The sequence below is a fragment of the Malaclemys terrapin genome, chromosome 12, assembly GCF_027887155.1.
Source record: "Malaclemys terrapin pileata isolate rMalTer1 chromosome 12, rMalTer1.hap1, whole genome shotgun sequence".
In the NCBI taxonomy this organism is placed as follows: domain Eukaryota; kingdom Metazoa; phylum Chordata; order Testudines; family Emydidae; genus Malaclemys; species Malaclemys terrapin.
Window position 1 is genome coordinate 8277687 of NC_071516.1, and position 22308 is coordinate 8299994.

The 22308-nt window shown below is 45.0% G+C and overlaps 1 protein-coding gene across 1 annotated transcript in view; it reads left to right on the top strand.

The window, feature by feature from the left end:
• RBBP8NL (RBBP8 N-terminal like) overlaps positions 1 to 22308 on the top strand; it is a 90231-nt gene that overhangs the window by 56234 nt on the left and 11689 nt on the right. Inside the window, exons 4-11 of the mRNA XM_054044919.1 lie at positions 7054 to 7204; positions 11048 to 11090; positions 12478 to 12573; positions 14511 to 14623; positions 16530 to 16602; positions 18647 to 18813; positions 19615 to 19697; positions 20961 to 21124. Coding sequence (XP_053900894.1) covers positions 7138 to 7204; positions 11048 to 11090; positions 12478 to 12573; positions 14511 to 14623; positions 16530 to 16602; positions 18647 to 18813; positions 19615 to 19697; positions 20961 to 21124 — 806 coding nt within the window. The 5' untranslated portion in view covers positions 7054 to 7137. The remainder of the gene's footprint in view (positions 1 to 7053; positions 7205 to 11047; positions 11091 to 12477; positions 12574 to 14510; positions 14624 to 16529; positions 16603 to 18646; positions 18814 to 19614; positions 19698 to 20960; positions 21125 to 22308) is intronic.

A 22308-nucleotide genomic window follows, 5' to 3' on the forward strand; every position in this document is an offset into this window, starting at 1 on the left:
TGTAACACATACTGGCCAGTGATCTAAGTACACTGATGTCTTTTGGGAGTCATGCAACATCTTCAACAGGTTAAAGAATATTTAGATAAGTTAGATGCATTCGTCAGCAGGGCCTGATGAAATTCACCATAGGGTACTTAAGGACCTAACTGAAACAATCTCAGAACCGTTAGCAATTATTCTTGGGAACTCATGAAGGACAGGTTGGGTCCCAGAAGACCAGAGAAGGGCAAATATAGTACATATCTTTAAAAGGGGGAACAAAGTGGACCCGGGAAATTATAGATCAGTCAACCTAATATCGATACCTGGAAAGATACTAGAACAAATGATTAAACAATCAATTTGTAAAGACCTAGAGGATAATAGTACTAGCCAACACGGATTTGCAGTGCTTCATTTGTGCCAGGACTTCTGGCACCTCTAACTTGGCAATTCATAGCTCTGGCACCTCTGGGCTTGCGGCCTCAGTTATGAAAGTAAAAAAAATTGCTTGAGCCCCGGCATCTAATTACTTGAGCCCTGGCACCACTTTCATTACAAATTAAGCATTGTGGATTTGTCAAGAACAAACCATGCTAAACCAAACTCATTTCCAGCATTGACAAGGTTACTGGCCTAGTAGGTAGGTGGAAGCAGTAGATGTGATATATCTTGATTTTAGTCAGGCTTTTGACATAGTCCCACATGTCATTCACATAAGAATACTGGGGAAAAGTCGTCTAGGTGAAATGACTATAAACTGGGTACACAACTGGTTGAAAGACCTTACTCAAGGGGAAGGGGCAGTTGTCAATAGTTCACTGTCAAACTGGGGGGACATAGTTGAATCCTGTAGGAGTTTGTCCTGGGTCCGGTACTAGTAAATATTTTCATTAATGATTTGGATAATGGAGTGGAGAGTACGTTCATAAAATGTGTGGGTGACTCTCAACTGGGAGGAGTTACAAGCACTTTGGATGACAGGATTAAAATTCAAAACAACCTTCACCCATTGGAGAACTGGTCTGAAATCAGTTAGATGAAATTCAGTAACGGCAAGTGCAAAGAATTACACTGAGGAAGAAGAAATCAAATGCACAACTAGAAAATGAGGAATAACTGGTTAGGTGGTAGTACTGCTGAAAAGGATCTGGGGGTTACAGTGGATCACACATTGAATATGAGTCAACAATGTGATTCAGTTGTGAAAAAATCATCCTGGGGTGTATTAACGGAAGTGTTGTATGTAAGACATGTCCTGCTCTTCTTGGCACTGGTGAGTTCTCAGCTGGAGTCCTGTGTCCAGTTCTGGGTGACACACTTTAAGAAAGATGTGGACAAACTGGAAAGAGTCCAGAGGAGAGTAATACAAATACTAAAAAAAATCAGAAACCCTGACCTGTGAGGAAAGGTTAAAAAAACTGGGCATGTTTAGTCTTGAGAAAAGAAAACGGAGGGCGGGACCCGATAACAGTCTTCAAATATGTTAAGGGCTGTTATAAAGAGGACAGTGATCAACTGTTCTCCATGTCCACTGGGACAAGAAGCAGTGGGCTTAAACTGCATCAAGGGATATTTAAGTTAGATATTAGGACAAACTTTCCAAGTTTAAGGATAGTTAAGCTCTTTGGAATTCATGTCACTGAGGGTTTTTAAGAACAGGCTGGACAAACACCTCTCAAGGATAATCTAGGTATATCTGGCCCACCCTCAGCATGGGGGGGGACTGGACTAGATGACTCTCAAGGTCCCTTTCAGCCCTACATTTCTATTATTCTGAGTCTGAGTCTTTCATTTCCTACTTTAGTCATCTTGGTAGATTTCTATAAAAGGGAAAATCAAAGAGTCCCACATCAGGTTTGTTTAATACAAGATTACCACATTCACAAAAACAAAATGGACACAGAGTTCTGGTTATATCATGCATCATAAAGGGGAGGGCTCTTGAAGTAGAAATGGGATCATGGGGTAACTCTTCACACCCAGAGGCCTGGAATCAAGTCCCCATTCAGGTTGCAAATGAGTGTGACGGTATCATTCCAGTCCCTAGTTGGCATGGATGCAGTCCTAGGATGCAGCCCAGGCCTCAGCTGCATTGGCAGAGCTGTGAGGGGTTGAGGGCAGATGGGAGAGTGTCCATCCATTCATGGAGGTTAAGTCCATTAATGGCTATTAGCCAGGACGGGTAAGGAACGGTGTCCCTAGCCTCTGTTTGTCAGAGGGTGGAGATGGATGGCAGGAGAGAGATCACTTGATCATTACCTGTTAGTTTTCATTCCCTCTGGGACACCTGGCATTGGCCACTGTCAGCAGACAGGATACTGGGCTGGATGGACCTTTGGTCTGACCAGGTATGGCCGTTCTTACGTACTTATGTTCTTATCTGATAGGCTGTTGTCCACACTCCACACAAATATATGAAAGTGCAGCACACAGACCCAGATCAGTAAAACACATTCCTCGGGTTCCTGAAAGGACTTGGCCCAACTCACACGAGTGTCAGGGATAGCTGAATACCTGGTTATTCGTTATCACTCACTTCATTCTTCCCACATCCAAGGCTGACTTTACCATTTTAACATGAGGCATTGCCAGGCCTGAAATACGCCAGATCCCTGACTCTGTGCTCCATAAAGTTACCAGACTAGTTCTAGGAACTTGATCTGTTTACAACCATACGGCTGTTGACACATCTTTTTTTTCCCTTCCAAAATAATGGATCAAAACAATGATAGGTGGACCCATTAAAAACACACTGGGAGAGGGGCTGGGACAAACCATTATTTCCCTTGGCGCCATTCTTGATGCAGGAGTCCCATGCAACTCCCACTGTTTGCACAAGCAGTGACGTGTAGCAAACAAGCTGTCTTGTCGCACTTATGACCTCATGCAGTGGGAGGCGTGACGCTGCAAAGACCTGTCTGCCAGGACCTGAGGAATGGGAAGGAACTGGAATTCACCTGGTCTTTCCCCACTCTGCCCCCAACAGCAAACGCTTCCTCAGCAGGATATTCCAGGCCTTGCCTTCACTGCAGTTAATCATTTTATAAATGAAATAATAATAATTAACAGCACTTAGCCCTTTAGCTCTTCAAAGCATTTTACAACCAGGAATTCATTATTCCAGTGCTGAGGAAGCAGGTAGGGGTTAGTCACACTATCCCAATGCAGGGAATATATGCAGAGACTTTCCAAGACTATCCTCTGACTCTGAAGAGGGCTGGGCATAGTGTTCAGGATAGAGTTTGGCAAATAATGGATTTTTCAGTCTCTGGAAAGTCTAAAAAATCAGGGGAAATTGTTTGGAATTTCAAACTGAAAAGGAAAATTTTCAGCAAATCGAAAAAGTAAAAAAAAAATCATTTTGATGTTGAGCAGTGAACATGTTTTACGGTTTAAATCAAATGAAAGGAATTTTTTTTTTAAAAAGTTGTTTTGAAACTTGTCAAAAAACGTGTCTGAAAGTTGTCAGTTGAAACGTTTTGTTTTGAAAATGTCAAAATGAAACATTTTGATTTTTTTTTCCAGGTATTTCTTAGGCGGGGCTGGGAGGCAGGTTTTTCAGAATGGAAAATTCAGCGAAATAGTCACAAATTCTCGAACCAGTTCTTTGTCACTGAATCTGCATCTTTTGCTGAAAGAAAAGTTTCAGCTGCCAAAATTCACCCAGCTCTTCTCAGGTGTCTCTGGCTACCACCCCTGCTGCTTTTCCACAGAGGCAGCTCAGGAAGTTTTGCTAGCGCTTTAAAATGAAGGCTCCAGTTCTGCCCGTGGCCACACGGCTGTAACTTCTGCTGATCTCATTTAATAGAGGCTTTAATGAGGTAATTCATGTTACCCGGGCTCATTATTAAAACACTGTTATTGAGGTTAAACTACCTTATAACACATCTGTTCCTAATTCTGCTTTGTGGTTATTAATTCCAAAAAAATATGTTAGCTATGTGAGCCACAACACCCAGCAAGGTGTGTGCTTAGGTTGGCTCTGCACATACCTTGGGTGTGTTACACCCGCCAAGCGGGGCAGGCACACCTGGATAACTGGGTTTCAGGTGGTGGGTTATGTATTGCTTTTGGGAAATGGTTGCAAATGCAAATGATCATTTTAAAGCATTTTCCACCAAGACAGTATGATCCCTGCTGCTTATAGAGCAAGTGAGACATTTGGAGATAGGGTGACCAGACAGCAAGTGTGAAAAATCAGGACAAGGGGTGGGGGGGTAATAGGAGCCTATATAAGAAAAAGCCCCAAATATCGGGACTGTCCCTATAAAATCGGGACATCTGGTCACCCTATTTGGAGACTAGCATTCAAAGAGCTTGGGTATGCAATTTAGTGTCTAATCCAGTGGTGGGCAACCTGCGGCCCGCCAGGGTAATCTGCTGGTGGGCCACAAGACGGTGTGTTTACATTGACCGACCGCAGACACGGCCGCCCGCAGCTCCCAGTGGCCGCGGTTCGCTATTCCTGGCCAATGGGAGCTGCAGGAAGCGGCACAGGCCACAGGGACGTGCTGGCCGACACTTCCCACAGCTCCCAGTGGCCGGGAACGGCAAACCGCGGCCACTGGGAGCTGCGGGCGGCCGTGCCTGCGGACGGTCAATGTAAACGAACCATCTCGCAGCCCGCAAGTGGATTATCCTGATGGACTGTGTGTGACCCATGGAGCACAGGTTGCCCACCATGGTCTCATCTGTGGTTACAATTACTGTGACCAACTATGCATCTAATTGGTCAGTTGCACGTGCAGGTTTCCATCTTGCATGTGTAGACATGGTAAATGCATGCAAATTAAACATGTCATTTGTGCTCACAAGTACAGTCCTAATTTCTTGAAAATTAGGCCCTTTATGGACTCCTTTTCAAATTCTCACTCCTATTTTGCATGCCCATGTTTTGCATATGTAGCTGTTTAGGGACACACGTTTTTTATGAATGCAGACAACTGTACATGCAAAACAGACAGCTCTAATGTAGTCATTGATGAGATCAATTAGATGTGCATGAAAAAAGTGGGTACAAAATACTGGAGGCTGCTAAAAAAAATGATCACTTATAGTCTATTTTAATGTCTTTCTTTTCAGAAATATTGATGGATCTGTATTCTCTTTCACTCTCCAATATTTAATTTCACTACTTTCGCTCCGTTAATGGCTGCATTCCTCCTTGCTGTGTTCATTTTATTCTGCATGGGAATTAATATAGTATCAAGACTCCACTGAGATTTTCAGCAAAGAGACTATAAAGCTGTCTGAACCTTTGTGGTAATCTGAATGCTCACACAACAAAAGCCTGTGCCACCTTTCCTTTCGTAACGTTCATTTTCTTAGTTTCACAGATCATGGAGGATACTGAATAAATCCTCGGCTACCTGGAAATTCTATCATTGTTTTTAGGCTGCACATCATGGCCAGCCAAAATATCACAGCTAAAGCAGGGCTAGAATGTGACTTTAAATTAAATTAAATAATGGAGATATCCCATCTCCTAGAACTGGAAGGGACCTTGAAAGGTCATCAAGTCCAGCCCCCTGCCTTCACTAGCAGGACCAAGTACTGATTTTGCCCCAGATCCCCAAGTGGCCCCCTCAAGGATTGAACTCACAACCCTGGGTTTAGCAGGCCAATGCTCAAACCACTGAGCTATCCCTCCCCCCTTCTTCTGCTTGAGCTAAAGGGAAATCTCCATTAGCTGCTAGATCAGGGGTGGGCAAACTACGGCCCGCAGGCCAGATCCGGCCCCTCAGGGCTTTGGATCCGGCCCATGGGATTGCCCTCTGTGGCGCCGCAGGCCCCACGCCGCTCTCAGCAGCGGCCGGCACCACTTCCCTGCAGCCTCCAGGCGGGGGGGGGGGCGGGGCAGAGGGCTCCATGTGTTGCCCTTGCCTCCAGGCACCGCCCCCCACAGCTCCCATTGGCCGGGAACGGGGAACCGTGGCCAATGGGAGCTTCGGGGGACGTACCTGGAGATGCAGCAAGGACAGCGCACGCAGAGCCCTCCACCCCCCCAGCCCAGCCCACGGGCCGCAGCGCTTCCTGGAGTGGCGTGGCGTGGGGCCAGGGCTGGCATGCAGGGAGCCAGTCTTGGCCCCGGTACACACCGCTGCCACCCCGGAGCCACTTTAGGTAAGCGGTGCTGGGCTGGAGCCCAAACCCCTCCTGCACCCGCCCCCCAACTCCCTGCCCTAAGCCCCTGGCCTGCAGCTCGCACCCCTCCTGCACCCCAACCCCCTGCCCTGAGCTCCCTGCTGCACTCTGCACCCCTCCTGGAGCCCAACCTCCTTCCCTGAGCCCCCTCATCCACCCCACACCCCTCCTCTGCCCTAATCCCTTGCCCTGAGCCCCTTCCTGCACACCACACCCCCTCCTACACCTCGCACTCTCTCCGGCACCCCAACCCCCTGCCCCAGCCCTGCATACAATTTCCCCACCCAGATGTGGCCCTCAGCCCAAACAGTTTGCCCACCCCTGTGCTAGATACACAGGTCTTACAACAAACTTAGCTGATCAGTACTGATCCCATCCAGCAGAGGGAAGTGGTGCACATAACTACTGTATTTCCGTGCACTATATTTTATATGCACGTTGTGGGTTGGGTAATGGGAGAGAGAGTTTATGCCAACATAAATCTCTTCAGTGATTATAGGGTCACTGTCAACTTGAAAATTATTCTTGCCTTAAAAGTTTTAACCAAATATTGTTGCCTATAACTTCCAACAATTATGATCGCTGAGGCTAGAGTAAAATAACATTTTTCTTCTGGGTTATTTGTTTATTTTGTGACCTGACAACATCCGGTGTCTAATGAGTTTTACTTGCCCCTGTATATCAGGTCCTTTTCCCCTCTCCCCAGGGGTCTGTGACAGAGTGGGACAGCCAGGAGAGAGCTGGGCTGTACTTGCTATTTTTTTTAATGGTTGAGTAAATGAGTTTGCTTTCTCCATTTGAATAGATTAGATGCTTGTCATATTTTTAAAACTTGGAAAAAAACATGAAACATAAGATATTTTGTTTATCTTAGATATCTGGGATGCTAATTATCTTATTCTGTGTTTTTTGTTTTGGGCTAAGGACTGAACGATAAGAAAAACCAACAACTTTGAACTGGAAGCAGAAGATTCACATACCCACAAGGCATGTGGGTAGACCCTGAACATGGCCACAGAAAGTTTTGCAGACTTCTTGAATAAGCTCAAGGAAATCCATGAGAAAGAGGTCTTAGGTAAGAAGAACCTCAGGATCATTTCTGCAGAGAGACAAAAGTCAATTTAGTTTTTAAAGCTAAGAGTGAAAACAAAGTCAGACCCTTCTGTCTAGCTCCAAATAACCTGGGCTGGGGAGGTGTGTCTGCCAATTAAAGAGCCTGGGAAAGGAACCCAGAGCTCAGCTGAAGTGTCCTTTATTAGGGTCAGTGGGAGGCACAGAGGCAGGATCAGATCATGGGCCTCTAGAAAATGAAGAGGTTGGTGATGTGGGTGCCCTGCCACTTGGTCTTCAGGAAGCTCTAGAGTTTCAGATGTTCCCGGATGCAAATCTGAGCTCCTTGGGGGTTTGATGCCAATATCTGAGCACTACTAAAATATCCTGGATGACAAGTGTACCAGATGGAGCCCTGGGAGCCTTACAGAACATAAGGTCTAGTGTGGAAATCAGCAACATTTCATACCACAAAAAGAAACTCATGGTGACTGTTATTTTTATGCTGTCTGCTTTCCCTGTCCTCTGGAGTCCTTTCAGCATGGTATGATGCAATTATACTTCCCTCACCAGCCATTTGGGAGGTGGGAGGGGGTTGCTCAAAGCAGTGTAGAATGAATCTTTCCTAAAATACTCCCACCCACCCAAGCAAAATAGATCCTATTCCCCTCCTGCTTTGTGGTCTGTGTTGTCTGAATTTCCTATGTTGGAAGCACTAGCTGTTATCAGCTGGGCCATCAAACTGGTCTAGGATAACATGTCTGGAAAATAAATAAGGAGTTGGCAGGAGAGTGAAAATGGGAAGCAATTTACCTATTAGGACACTGATATCTGACTTCAGGTGAGGCAGTCATTTGATCGAAGAGGAAAGAAGCAAAACTCCATCCTGAAAGAAAGTTCAGAATTAGCAGGGGTGAGAAGTCTTTGCTACAGTAAAATTTAGAGTAAGGATGGATAGTTTGTTTCTTTAGAGCATTAACAGCTTGTACATTATTAAAAGCAAGGCCATTACACAAAGAAAACACATGCTACTACTTCCCATTGTTCTGGTATAAAGGCATTTCCAGCATCAACTTTCTGGATAAAACTGTTATATCAGGGGTCTGCAACCTTCGGCACGTGGCCCATCAGGGTAATCCGCTGGCAGGCCATGAGACAGGGACGTGCTGGTCGCTGCTTCCCGCAGCTCTCATTGGCGGGGAATGGCGAACCGTAGCCATTGGGAGCTGCGGGGGGCCATGCCTGTGGACGGTCAATGTAAACAAAATGTCTCACAGCCCGCCAGCGGATTACCCTGATTGACCGTGTGCCTAAGGTTACCGACCCTTGTGTTATATTTTACACTATCCTGGGTTATAAATACAGTGTCACTCTCTGTAATTCTAACGCTGTGATGTTTTAAAGCTCTCAAACTTTCCAGACTACTGTACCCCTTTCAAGAGTCTGATTTATCTTGTGTACCCCCAAGTTTCACTTCCCTTAAAAACTGCTTGCTTACAAAATCAAACCTAAAAATACAAAAGTGTCACAGCCTGCTATTACTGTAAAATGGCTGACTTCTCATTTTTACCATATAATTATAAAATAAATCAATGGGAATATAAATATTGTACTTACATTGCAGTGTATAGGACATAGAGCAGTATAAACAAGTCGGCATGAAATTTTAGTTTGTACTGACTTCGCTGGTGCTATTTATGTAGGCTGCTGTAAAAAACTAGGCAAATATCTATACAAGTTGATGTACCCCCTGAAAGACCTCTGCGTATCTCCAAGGGTACATGTACCCCTGGTTGAGAACCACAGTTTTAAAGGATACTCTTGAGCAACTCAGACCCCAAATTTAGATATTGCATAAAAAAATTGTCTTCAAATCAGTTGAGGAAAAGAATACTCACCAACTCACCAAAGGCTCTTATGTAAATTAAGCTGCCATGGGATAAAAGGGAAGGTCCTTTCATGGATTGAGAACTAGTTAAAAGACAGGGAACAAAGGGTAGGAATTAATGGTAAATTCTCAGGATGGAGAGGGGTAACTAGTGGTGTTCCCCAAGGGTCAGTCCTCAGACGGATCCTATTCAACTTATTCATAAATGATCTGGAGAAAGGGGTAAACAGTGAGGTGGCAAAGTTTGCAGATGATACTAAACTGCTAAAGATAGTTAAGTCCAAAGCAGACTGTGAAAAACTTCAAAAAGATCTCACAAAACTAAGTGATTGGGCAACAAAATGGCAAATGAAATTTAATGTGGATAAATGTAAAGTAATGCACATTGGAAAAATAACCCCAACTATACATACAATATGATGGGGGCTAATTTAGCTACAAGAAGTCAGGAAAAAGATCTTGGAGTCATCGTGGATAGTTCTCTGAAAATGTCCACGCAGTGTGCAGAGGCGGTCAAAAAAGCAAACAGAATGTTAGGAATCATTAAAAAGGGGATAGAGAATAAGACTGAGAATATATTATTGCCCTTATATAAATCGATGGTACGCCCTCATCTCGAATACTGCGTACAGATGTGGTCTCCTCATCTCAAAAAAGATATACTGGCACTAGAAAAGGTTCAGAAAAGGGCAACTAAAATGATTAAGGGTTTGGAACGGGTCCCATATGAGGACAGATTAAAGAGGCTAGGACTCTTCAGCTTGGAAAAGAGGAGACTAAGGGGGGATATGATAGAGGTATATAAAATCATGAGTGATGTGGAAAAAGTGGATAAGGAAAAGTTATTTACTTATTCCCATAATACAAGAACTAGGGGTCATCAAATGAAATTAATAGGCAGCAGGTTTAAAACAAATAAAAGGAAGTTCTTCTTCACACAGCGCACAGTCAACTTGTGGAACTCCTTACCTGAGGAGGTTTTGAAGGCTAGGACTATAACAGAGTTTAAAAGAGAACTGGATAAATTCATGGTGATTAAGTCCATTAATGGCTATTGGCCAGGACGGGTAAGGAATGGTGTCCCTAGCCTCTGTCTGTCAGAGGGTGGAGATGGATGGCAGGAGAGAGATCACTTGATCATTGCCTGTTAGGTTCACTCCCTCTGGGGCACCTGGCATTGGCCACTGTCGGTAGACAGAATACTGGGCTAGATGGACCTTTGGTCTGACCCGGTACGGCCTTTCTTATGTTCTTATGTTCTTAATACTAGTTGGGCTATAAATATTGCCAACGTGGTTTGCAACCAAAGAGTGTGGAATTGTGCCAGCATGAGAACTAGAGCTGAGTGAATCACTGATTTTTCGGTTCAGGAGCCAAACAAAAAAATCAGTTCAGATTGAAAAGCATCCAAAATGAAACAAAAAAAAGGGAGAAAAAGAAAAAGAAACAAAATGAATTTTTTCAGGTTTTCATTTGGTTTCATTTTGGAGTGTTTATCACCCTGGTTTGTTTTGTTTTAATACATAAATACAGCTAAATTTCTAAAGGAATCATCTAAATGTTTTGTTTTGTTAGTAATCAGTTTTTTCAGCCAAAACTATTTGCCAAATTCAACCCAGAATTCAGTGACCTGAAAAATGCAATTTTTTTTTTTTTTGGCAAATTTACTCTGCACTGAAAATATTTTGCCCAGCTTTAGTGAGGATGAGGTTTTGTAACTAACTAGCCATAAAAGTCAAACAGACTAGACTGCTTTCATCATCCCAGCAGAGGGGAATGCAAAAATAGTAAATGGTGAAAAGGAAATAAACTAACAACATGGGCAGGGAACCTTGTTTTTCAGAAATGAAATTTTCAGACTAACAGTTTCCTTTTAAGTTGCCATGCTCTGCTGAAAGTTATGATAGCACATTCTGTTTCTGAACTGTCACGTAATTTGCAATAAATACCCATCTTCTGAGCCTTCATTAATTATTCCAGGACTGCAAACAAAGCTCACAGAGCTGACAACAGAGAAGTGTCGGTGAGTAAAGCAAGTTTTGTTCTCTACTCCAGGCTGTGGTGGTAAAGTTCTGTTGGAGGGATGAGGAAGGGCTGCACTATTTACTCATAACATTGAAGGGATCTGCCCTAGGCTGCAGGCACCCTTAACTTAAAAACCCACAAACTGGAACAAGAAGGCAAGCCCGAAAGCAAACTCACTGTCTTCTTTTAATATAATCTGCAAAGCAATGCCCTTACACAAGAAGCCACCTAGAGAGGGCAGTTCAGATTTACCAAGCTGTCCACTCAGAATTTGTGGATACTGTGGGGCACATAAAGAACCTCTTCTGAATCTCCTGCCCTGGCATGGCATAAGAGTTTAAAAACTCTTTGCAACGCATCCAATCAGATTAAGCCAGAGATATTCTTCTCCCACCCTACCCCCAGTCTGACATTTCCTAACTTTTAAGTGTGTGACTTTGTAACCTTAAGGTGCACGCATAGGTTTGGGTTGGGGGTTGGGGGTTGGCGTTGTTGTAACACAATATATATAGGCTGGGCAGTATTCAATTTTTTAAATAATTTTGATGGATAATATCAATGTTTATTTTAAGTATTTGTTTTATTTTTAGCTATTTAAATTTTACAGTTCTGCAGAATTATGGTTTTAAGCATTTTTTTCTGATTTGTACCAATTTAAACTTTCACAATTGCAGGAAATTATGGGGGGAGTGTCAGAAAATAATTATCTAATGACCTTAGACGATATTCAAAAAACGCAAATTGTCAACATCACATGACAAAATATACCACGTAAATAGCCTTAAATTAAATTATAATATATTCTCAAGCAGCAGTTTTCTTACCTTCCCTATCTGTAAATTTTGATTATTACCAATGGAAATATTTTTTCGTTGGTTTCTGTGTACAGTGAAATTGACATTTATCAGCATTCACCAATGAAAATCTATTCCTTCCACGCCTAAATATATGGAAGTGACAGACGAAGCAGTGGTATCCAAGACCTTTATCCTATTGAAGTTTTCATCATGTATCCCTGGGCTTTGAGTCAGATTCCATCCCCTGTTGTTAAAAGAGTCTGTCATCAGTGCCCTTCTGGTTCACCCAATATTTAGCTCAGAGGAGTCTGTATCCTTTTGTTTTCCATACTGTTTATCCAATGGGATTTGTTAACCTTGCACCAAATTGCTCTGGTGCCAGCATTTAATATGTTTCTATCCCCGTCCATCCAATGCACTTACTGCTACACAAAGCAATAGTAGTTTAGTAATAGAAATAGTGTGAGTGGCGTGACTGGGCTAGTGTATAAATCCTGCCTGTTGACAGTACATTGAGAAGAAAGCAGCAGATATTTGGGGCAAATCCAATGACCTTCTTGTTTTGTCCCATGCTGCCTCCTGAATTAGAGATGCCCAGAGAATTGAAGAGCTATTTGCTAAAAACCACCAGCTAAGGGAACAGCAGAAGATCCTTAAAGAAAATGTGAAAGTGTTAGAAAACAGGTAAGAGGTGTGTGTTTGATTGATTGATTGAGAGACCTAATGCTGTTGTGTGCCCAATAGTATACATGCCTACACAGAGCTTGCTTTTCAGTGTCTTTTCAATGAGTGAAATATAGCATCAGGATCTTTTTTTCTCACTAACTAGTGTTAACAAATTGAGAACCCATGGGGCCAGACTCTGCTCTCAGTTACACCAGTGTAAATGCAGTAAATCCATTGAAATTAAGGGAGTTGTTGCATTTGCAGTGATGTGATTAACAGGCGTGCCATGTGTAATACACAGGAGGTAATTGTCCCGCTCTTCTTGACATTGGTGAGACCTCAGCTGGACTACGCTGTCCAGCTTTGGGTGCCACATTTGACAAATTGGAGAGAATCCAGAGAAAAGCAACAAAAACGATAAAAGGGTTTAGAAAACCTGACCTATAGGGAAAGGTTAAAAAAAACCCTGTATGTTTAGTCTTGACTGAAGTGGGGCCTTCAAATATGTTAAGGGCTGTTTAAGAACAACAATGATCAATTGTTCTCCATGTCTGCTGAAGGTAGGACAAGAAGTAATAAGTCACCAGGACCAGATGGTATTCACCCAAGAGTTCTGAAGGAACTCAAATATGAAATTGCAGAACTAACTGTAGTATGTAACCTATTGCTTAAATCAGCCTCTGTACCAGATCACTGGAAGATAGCTAATAAATGCCCACAGTTCAACTACTACGTGCAGCTCTGGTCGCCCATCTCAAAAAAAGATATATTAGAACTGGAAAAAGTACAGAGAAGAGCAACAAAAATGACTAGGGGTATAGAACAATTTCCATATGAGGCAAGATTAAAAAGATGGGGACTCTTCAGATTAGGCAAGAGATGACTAAGGATATGATAGAGGGATATGATAGAGGTCTATGAAATCATGAAGGTGTAGGAAAAGTGAATAAGGAAGTGTTATTTACCCCTTATATAAAACACAAACCAGGGTGATCCAATGAAAGTAGTAGGCAGCAGATTTAAAACAAACATAAGGAAATACTTCTTCACACAACACGTAATCAACCTGTGGAACTCGTTGTCAGGGAATGTTGTGAAGGCCAAAAGTATAACTGGGTTTACAAAAGAGTTAAATAAGTTCATGGAGGATAGGTCCATCAAAGGCTATTAGCCAAGATGGTCAGGGAAGCAACCCAATACTATCGGTGTCCCTAAACCTCTGACTGCCGGGAGGTGGGACTGAGTGACGGGATGGATCACTCGATAATTCCCTGTTCTGTTCCCTCTGAAGTATCTGGCACCAGCCACTGACAGAAGACAGGATACTGGGCTAGATGGACCATTGGTCTGATCCAGTATGGCTGTTCTTATGTTCCTGAGGAATGGGCTTACTCTACAGCCAAGGAGATTTAGGATAGATATTAGGGAAAACTTTTAAACTATAAGGGTAGTTAAGTGATGGAATAGGCTTCCAAGGGAGGTTGTGGAATCCCCCTTACTGGTGGTTTATAAGAACTGGTTGGACAAACACGTGTCAGGGATGGTCTAGGTTTACTTGGTTCCGACTCAGCACAGGGGGATGGACTAGATGATGTTTTGAGGTCCCTTCCAGCCCTATATTTCTATGATTCTATGTAACCGAGAGCAGAATCTGGGCCATGGAGTTTACTGAAACTTTTTTCACTTGTGTTACTATCCACTTTGAAAATTCATATCTCCACCTGATTGCCATAGGGAAGAATTGTGTATCTCTACACGCTGTGTCCAAAGGCTCACTAAACTAGACGTGTGGATTTTTGCCCAGCATATCACTGTCATGGTGTAATGAATGCCAGATTTCGACTTTGTCCTGGTGCTGTAGATCTGCCTCCAAGTGCAGCTGGGATTCAGTTTCATTTGCTCGTATAGCCATGCATGGATAACTTAGCTTCTTGGCTCTGGGGTTTTTTGTTAAGGTTGAGAGCAGGTCTCTGTGACAGATGCATGGTTGCCCAGGAGCTCGCCAAGAAGAAGCAGAATGAGTATGAGAACTCCCACTTCCAGAGTCTCCAGCACATCTTCATCCTCAGTAAGTACAGAGGCTAAATAGACCTTCAGCTTTGCCCTGCTGGCATTTTGCACTTTTGCACCTTAAGTGTCTGCTGATCATTCGGGCACAATCGTATGTGCAATCCTGGGGGCACATGTCCAATGGGCACATGTTGGGGGGCGCAGATCTGAACATCTGGGCCTAGGAAAATCAACATTTCCTATAAACACTAGAGATTTTATCAAAGAGATTTCAACACTGGACTTTGCTACAGCACGTGCATATGGGCCGGGCAAAGTCAGCCACTTATAAAAAGATCCATTTGGCAAGGTTGAGGCAACACTCTGGACAATACAGGAAATCTACAGCAGCAGCTCTGCACTGGTAAAGGAAAATCAAGCAACACGTATGATTAATTTTCTCCTGAGTCTTTGACAGCACATGAGCACTGCACAAGCCAAGGGTATTTTTCTCTCTGTCTCTGCTATCCCTGGGGATTGTGGTATTTTGTTTTGCTTTGCCTTTGGAAGAAAGAGAAAAGTGTCAGCAACTGCGTGTTTATTTCCTCATTATGAGTTTGATCTTCCTCACTCCCTGTACCTCAAGTGTCACTTTCACACAGAGGTGTAAAAGCCAGGCGCTGGTTGATCATATATCTCCTTTGTACTGTAGCTGTCTGTCCTCTCTACTCTTCATTGCCACTTGGCTTGTAGCAATCAGAAGAAGCACTTTTCACCCTAAAGATCCCAAAGTTCTTTGGGAGAAGGAAAGGGAGTTGAGACTCCTTTGGAAATCTGGCTCTTTGTCCTGGTAGACAAAGCAGGTCTCTGTTTTAAGGTCTCATCCCAAAGACCCACACAGAGTAAACTGCGAGGAATTCCTGAAACAACAAGGAGTCTGGTGGCACCTTAAAGACTAACAGATTTATTTGGGCATAAGCTTTCGTGAGTAAAAACCTCACTTCTTCGGGTGCATCCGAAGAAGTGAGGTTTTTACTCACGAAAGCTTATGCCCAAATAAATCTGTTAGTCTTTAAGGTGCCACCAGACTCCTTGTTGTTTTTGTAGATACAGACTAACACGGCTACCCCCTGATACTTGAGGAATTCCTGATCATACTTAACATACTTTCATGCCCACATTGCACAGCGAGCTCATGCCTTAATTACCATTGCAAAGAGGCAGGTACCTGTACTTTACAGCGAAGGATGCCATCAGTGTGAGGGTAAGCTCCTGGGGGGAAGCAGGTGCTCTCCTGGAGAGGAGATGCTGTTTACTAATAGGGGTCAGCCTGCATTTCCTAGTTACTGCCTGTTCCTGGAAGGATCATCTCCTGAAGATGATGCTTGCAGGAGAGACATTATAGAGCCAGACTCACTGATGGATGCTCTAAGGCCATGCCCAGAGGGCATGCTGCCTTCAGGAGTTATGACTCCCAGCTGTGACATCACCGTGGATAATCACTGTGACATCACCGAAGGCAGACATGGGCATTTTAGTCTGTCTCTTGTAATGCTCCAGTAGGGGGAGACGGAGGGCAATGAACAGCCAGGTCGACTACAGCAAGGAAGTTCACGTTGCTGGGTATTTAAGGTAGAAACTCCCACCTTTGCCACATGGTGCTGGAACGCTCGCTGTGCACATTTCTAATGGGAAAAAAATCTGCAAGCGTTTGACCTTAAACAAGCATTTTGAAGAGGCCTCGTTGGAGGGATGCTGAGCACTTGCTGATTGGCCCTTCTGAGCCACTTCAGCTGCAGAGCGCTTGGCATCTCGTCTCTGGAGGGGTTCGATGGAGGGTGGCAGGAGAGATTTCACCAACTGCCCTGCGGTCATGGCACATCTGTGCCTTGTTGTAAAGCTGTCTCCTCAGGGCAGCATTCAGCTCCCAACATCTTGCCCACGTCTGATCCCTAACCTGTCGCACTCACTGTCTCTCTCTGCAGCTAATGAAATGAACAGGCTGAAGGAAGAAAATACAAACCTGAAGGAAGAACTGAAGAGGCTACGGAGCCTGGAGTAAGCTTAGTGCTGGGTTTAACTCATTGGGTGGCGTAGGGCCGGCCAGATGGCTCCCCTAGGACCCTGGCACTACCCTGGACACTGTTGAGCCAGCCCAGTATGAGAACCTCCTGGCCAAGGGAGTGGAGATGCCTGTACAATCTGCACCATTGTTTTTATTCCAACTTCCTAGTATGAGCTTCTTGTTCCTTCCCTCACCCATCTGTCCACCAGCATGTAATAGAGACCTCTTCATCTTCAGCCTCATTGGAACCAGGCAGGATTGATGCTTGGCACTGGTGATGTCATGGGGTGAAATGGGGAGGGGGATCATGGAGAGTTCAGGGAGTTTCCTGACCCTGGGTCCTCTTTAGTCAGGTTCTTTGACTGAATAGTGATCGCCCCACTAGTGAATGGGAGAATGAACCCCTACTCTGACTGCAAGTGTATGCTGAAACCCTTGTCTCTGAGACTTGAGGACCAAATGGCACTCGTTACACGCCTGACATGCACATAGTGCACTGCTGCTAATGTGCTAATTATGTGGGGTGAAATCCTGGCCCCACTGATGTGAAATGGGAGTTTTGTCAGTGAGTTCAATGGGGACAGGATTTAACTCTTGGTTTTTATTATCACCAGCTTCATCACCGTTCACGCCCTGAGTGAATCTGTAGAGACACCTGTCTAGATCTAACAGCTCTTGGCAAAGCCATTGGGACATTGGGCAAAGGCAGATCTGCAGGGAATGGATCACGTTTCACATGGGAAAACAAACTGTGAGAAAGAGACTCAGGAGGGATTAGGAGGGGAGAGGATGTTTGCTATAAGTAGTAACCTAGCGGAGCACTTTGGTGAAACCCAAGTAACATGTCAGGTTAGCCAATATATACAAATTAGCTCATTCCTTAGGGGTTTAAAATCCATAGAAATTATCATAAAGAGATCAGTAGAGAAACATGCTTGCTTTGGAACCCAAACGTTTCCTCAGTTTAACACAAATTCTCATATCTAGCATCTCTCAAATGACTGCAGAAGTTTCTAGACCTGGAACTAGCTTGACTTACTGAACTAGAGCTGGGCAAAAGTTTGTTGCAAAACCTCCCTGCGTTGGGGCCGTATATGGCTAAACTGAAACCCCTGCCAGGGTTACCAAGTTTGTCACAGAACGTTGAGAGCACATGGGCCAGTCGTTGGTCTGCATTGAATCCACACCAATGTCATGGCTTCCCGTGAAATTTTGCATAGCAGACTAAGAGGAAACTCAGCTGCATCAACTGAGTTTTGCTTTGAGATGGTGTCAGGGCTGCACTGGGGTTTTGGGGTGCCTAGGGCAAAATCTGAAACTGAGACACCCCCCCCCACACACACACACCCTTACAAAAACATTGCCATGGATATGAAAGAGTTGAAGAAGAGGGGAGGGGAGAGGATGGAAGGTCAGAGAAAGCCCAGGTGTGTGGGGTCACTGCCTTCCCCATGGGGATGGGGAGACTGCCCTGTGTTCAGGCGGGGGGCCACTCCTGGTCCCACCTCTCCCTGAGCTCCAGCACTGTTGCGAGTGGTATCCCCAACCCCTGACCCTGCTCCTACCTCCAGGCTCTCGGCCTGGTAAGTCGCCTCAGCCTCAGCATGATAAGGCTAATGGCGGTGACAGAGGAATCTGGACCTGCCCGGGGAGGGCAAGAAACCCCATGTGCCAGCTCGCAATGACTCTCACTCAAATTTGGCCTGGCCACCCCCTCCATCATTTTGGGAGTCCTCTCAAACAGACGGCCTGGGGCCAACCGCCCATTTTGCCCTCCCCTCTGGGTGGCCCAGGATGATGTATTGGTTCAGAGCAAACCTCAGCGTGAATTTCAGTTGTGATGAGCTGAAACGGAAGAAGATGTTTCCGCGAGTGCTCGGGAAGCCCGATCACCTGGTTTCCCCGGGCTCTTGAGTCGTTGCACATTCAGTGAAGATGAAACCCTGGCGCTCAGAGCTCGCGCCGGGGCAGCTTTCAAACTGGTGGTTCCCATCTCATTTCTTTTTCCATTCATTTGTTTCCTTTTCATTGCAACAGTGACAGAACAAAGCACCAACGAGCCCTCCCCAGAGAAAGCAGCTCCATCCCGGACTCACCTTTGGCTTTACTCTCCTCAGTAAGCCGGAAACCCAGCACAGACAAAGCGACTAGCAGAAAAGCAGAAGAAGGGTATCATGAACAGCCTGGCGAACAGCTGGGAGAAGGTATATACTGCTGGCTCCAGGATAGGGGGTGTAGGGACCAATGACTGGGCTGCAGCAGTGAGTTATTCTGACTACATCAAACGGGAGCAAAAGCCGAAGTCATCAGAACCCCAGGATGGACGTTAATCTAGAGCATGATATCTGGTTTGCATGGAATTGCATATCAAATAATACATGAGCTGCAGTGCTTTAGAGGAAAATATTCTCCTGAGGTGCTCCAGTGTCATCCATCGCAGATGATGTGTGGGAAGTGCGAGTCTTTTCCCTTTATTCTGGCAGCCTCCTTCCAGAGAGCACCTAGGGCTCCATCTGGAATCAAAAGTGAGACAAAAAGGTTCCCTTTTCAGCACTGGCCTCCAAATCCACATGCCCACTGTTACGCATGCCACTGATTGTACCCCCATACTGGGCACACTCCCATTAATGTGCAGGCAGCCTTTTGCACAACAAACCAGGCCACTGATTTGCACACACAAAGCACCTGTTCGTGCGTTTTGTTCCTTCCCCCTCCCCTACCCCCATTGTCAATTGCACATGCAATCGAACATACAAATTCAGGGGCTGCCTTGAGTCTGACAGAAAATTTGGCTCCAGATAGCTAGAAATCTTCCTTGGGAAGCACTTGGTGCCCTGCCAGCTTTTTATAGCTGCGATGTGCTGATTGATATCCCAGTTATCAGACTGGTTGGCCGCTGCATTACAGCGCCATGTGCAGATGGAACAACTGGGAAAAAACGCAGGGCAGATGCAATGGAACTCTGCACAGCTTTCGCAATGACTGGCTATCGCCTTTGTTTTCAGAGACGTCTGCAGGACAGAGATGTTCTCTGGGCAGTAGGATTTCTCCAAGTGCTGTTCTCCAAGAAGCACATGCTCTGGAAATGGTAAGAATTCTGTTGGGGATACTTAGCACTGTCAATCTGTCCTTGTCAAGTTGAGCATCGTTCCCGTGGGGACCTGATGCTGGATAAGCTGTGAAAGGGATGGGAAGAGGAATGAAATGGAGGCACGTGGGATGAAGTGACTTGCCAAGGTCACCCGGTACATCACTGGCAGAACTGGAAACTCCTATCGTATCTCCTGCTGATAAAGTCACCGTCCCAGCTTTGCTTTCCCATTTATATTCCCTAGGAGCCTCAGAACTTGCCTAGCAGCAGTTGATCATTATCGTGTGACCGCATTCATTCCTTTTCAAATCACACTGACTCCCCGCTTAAATAGGTAGTTGGAGAAATCTCTTAGGGCTGAACCATAGGGGTATTCCACAGGCCCACATCTGAAGCCTTATCCTGTGGGATATTTTCAGAGAGACGGGGAATCCCTGCCACTGTCAGTTTTGAGCTTGTATCTTTCCTAACCGTCCACCCCTTTGAAACTGAAAGTGCATTTCAGCCGAGGGATCCTGGAACCAGTGATCTGAACTCCATGTAAATATGAAACAGCAAGTGAAGGGGGTTTTGCTGAGGCTGCAGGCGGGCTATGAGAGTAGTTAATGAAGATAAACAGTAGAGGTTGATGGCATCGGAAAGTGGGTAGGCAAAAATGTTGAGTAAGGGCTTATTCAGAGCCTTTTTACAACAGCAGAAAGATCATTCTGTACTGGCCGCAGAATCGGAACCTCCCCTGGAAATAAACCAGTGAAGCAAATTAATGCTGTAAGCTAATGCAAATAGGGTCTAATGGTTTGACCAAAGGACTGGGAAAGTGACCCATCTTGGCTAAGCCACTGACTCCTGGCTTGACCTTAGACAAGTTACATGACTTCCTGCTCCGTAAGTCAATGCATCTGGAAAATACGGAATAAATTAGGACTTGCTGAAAAACACGATGCTGTGTTGGAATGGAGCCTTCTTGGGGAAGTACGTGGCTGATTATTATTTAAAATTCCAACACCGTATTGAAGAAGCATTCAGCTGTTCACTGGAAACGTAGCAACTCGTTTTTATCACCTCTTGAATGTAAATGGATATAAGACAAAATGTAGCCTCACTAACAAAGACCACTAGTAAGCAGGGTTTTCTGCTGTCATTGTTCTCTCGTCAGCTAGGCTTCTTTCACCTGGGGATCATTTCTGAGAGCCCTTTAGACCACTCTGAGCTTTAAGCCCAATAGTCCTGGACATGCAAACTTTTCTCCTCTGCCTTTAGACTTCCCAGAGGATAGCTAACCAGCTGCACGGAACCATCGCTTTGGTGAGACCTGGCTCCAGACTGTGCCTCCGTGAAAAAATCTCGGCCAGGAGAGCAACATCGCCAGCAGCAAGAAAAAACTCACTGTTCCTGGAGCGTGAGCGCAGCCCCAGCCATGAGGCGTGAGTAGCATCGTCTCAGTATTGATACATCACAGTCTCCTTGGGCCTGATCCAGAGCCCATTGAAATCAATGGAAGAATTCCCATTGACTTCCAGGGCTTTGTATCAAGCAGCTGTTGTGTTACTGGTGGGTTTTCTTTTTGCTGCTCTCTTTCCATCACAAGCCAGTTCTTCTAGCCAGCACATAAGCCCCACCATGGTCTTTGAACCAGGAAGATCCAATTCACACAAATTTTGGAGCTTAGGCTTGGATAAGGCCTCCTAACCTCTTAACTCCAGCAAACCAGGCTGGAAATCTCACAAGAACAGACTTTTTCATGAGATTCCCACTATTTTCTGCAACTATCCCAGGCAGAAAACACCAGGAGCCTAGTTCTTATGCTATCTTGTTATTGTTCCTTCAACCTGAATCAGTTTACTCCTGATCTACACCAGGGCAAATGAGAGGACAATCAGGCCCCTAGAGAACAATCTGTCAAAATATCGCTGGCCTTCTGCAATTGGCCAGCACTGAGAATTGCAGAGATTGACACATAAGGGAAAAAAATTTTGATTTGAGCACGGGGCAGAGATCCCCACTGCTCCTTATCTAATCCAATTGGCTTTTCTGTGGCGCTCGTCACAGTAACATCTGAGCTCCTCACTTCCCATTAACTTTAGTGGCAATTAGGGCTGAGTGAGACCTACAGACTCATTCAGAAACTGTAAGATCCCCCCCAGCAAACGCCTAGCTTGGATGCGTTCTCCATGAAGCCGGGCACTGCCAAATGCCGAGGAATAGTAACAAGGAGAGACTCAATTTATAGAGGCAGGGTTTTCTGAACACAGTTTGCACAGCTCACCCATTGCTTGGGCCTCTTTAAATGTGTCTGTAAAACTCTACAAGCGCGTATGTTGAAGGAAGCAGGAAAGACTCTAGCAGCAATGTAAAACTGTCAGGTTTTGGCAGCCTAAAGCTCTATCTTCAACTGGACGCCACTTGTTCATGTCTGTGTAACCCCCTGGTCTTACAGGTCCCCCTGTGCTTTGTCCATAGAGGCTCTGAACCAGCTAGAGAGACTTGGCTCTTTGGCTCACGCTGGAGGTCCCTCTTTCAAAGAGCCTTGGCTCTTTGTTTCTGGAAGTCCCTCTTTCAATCCTTGGTGTGGCACACAAGATGGAGGCCATCACAGGAGCTTTAGTGC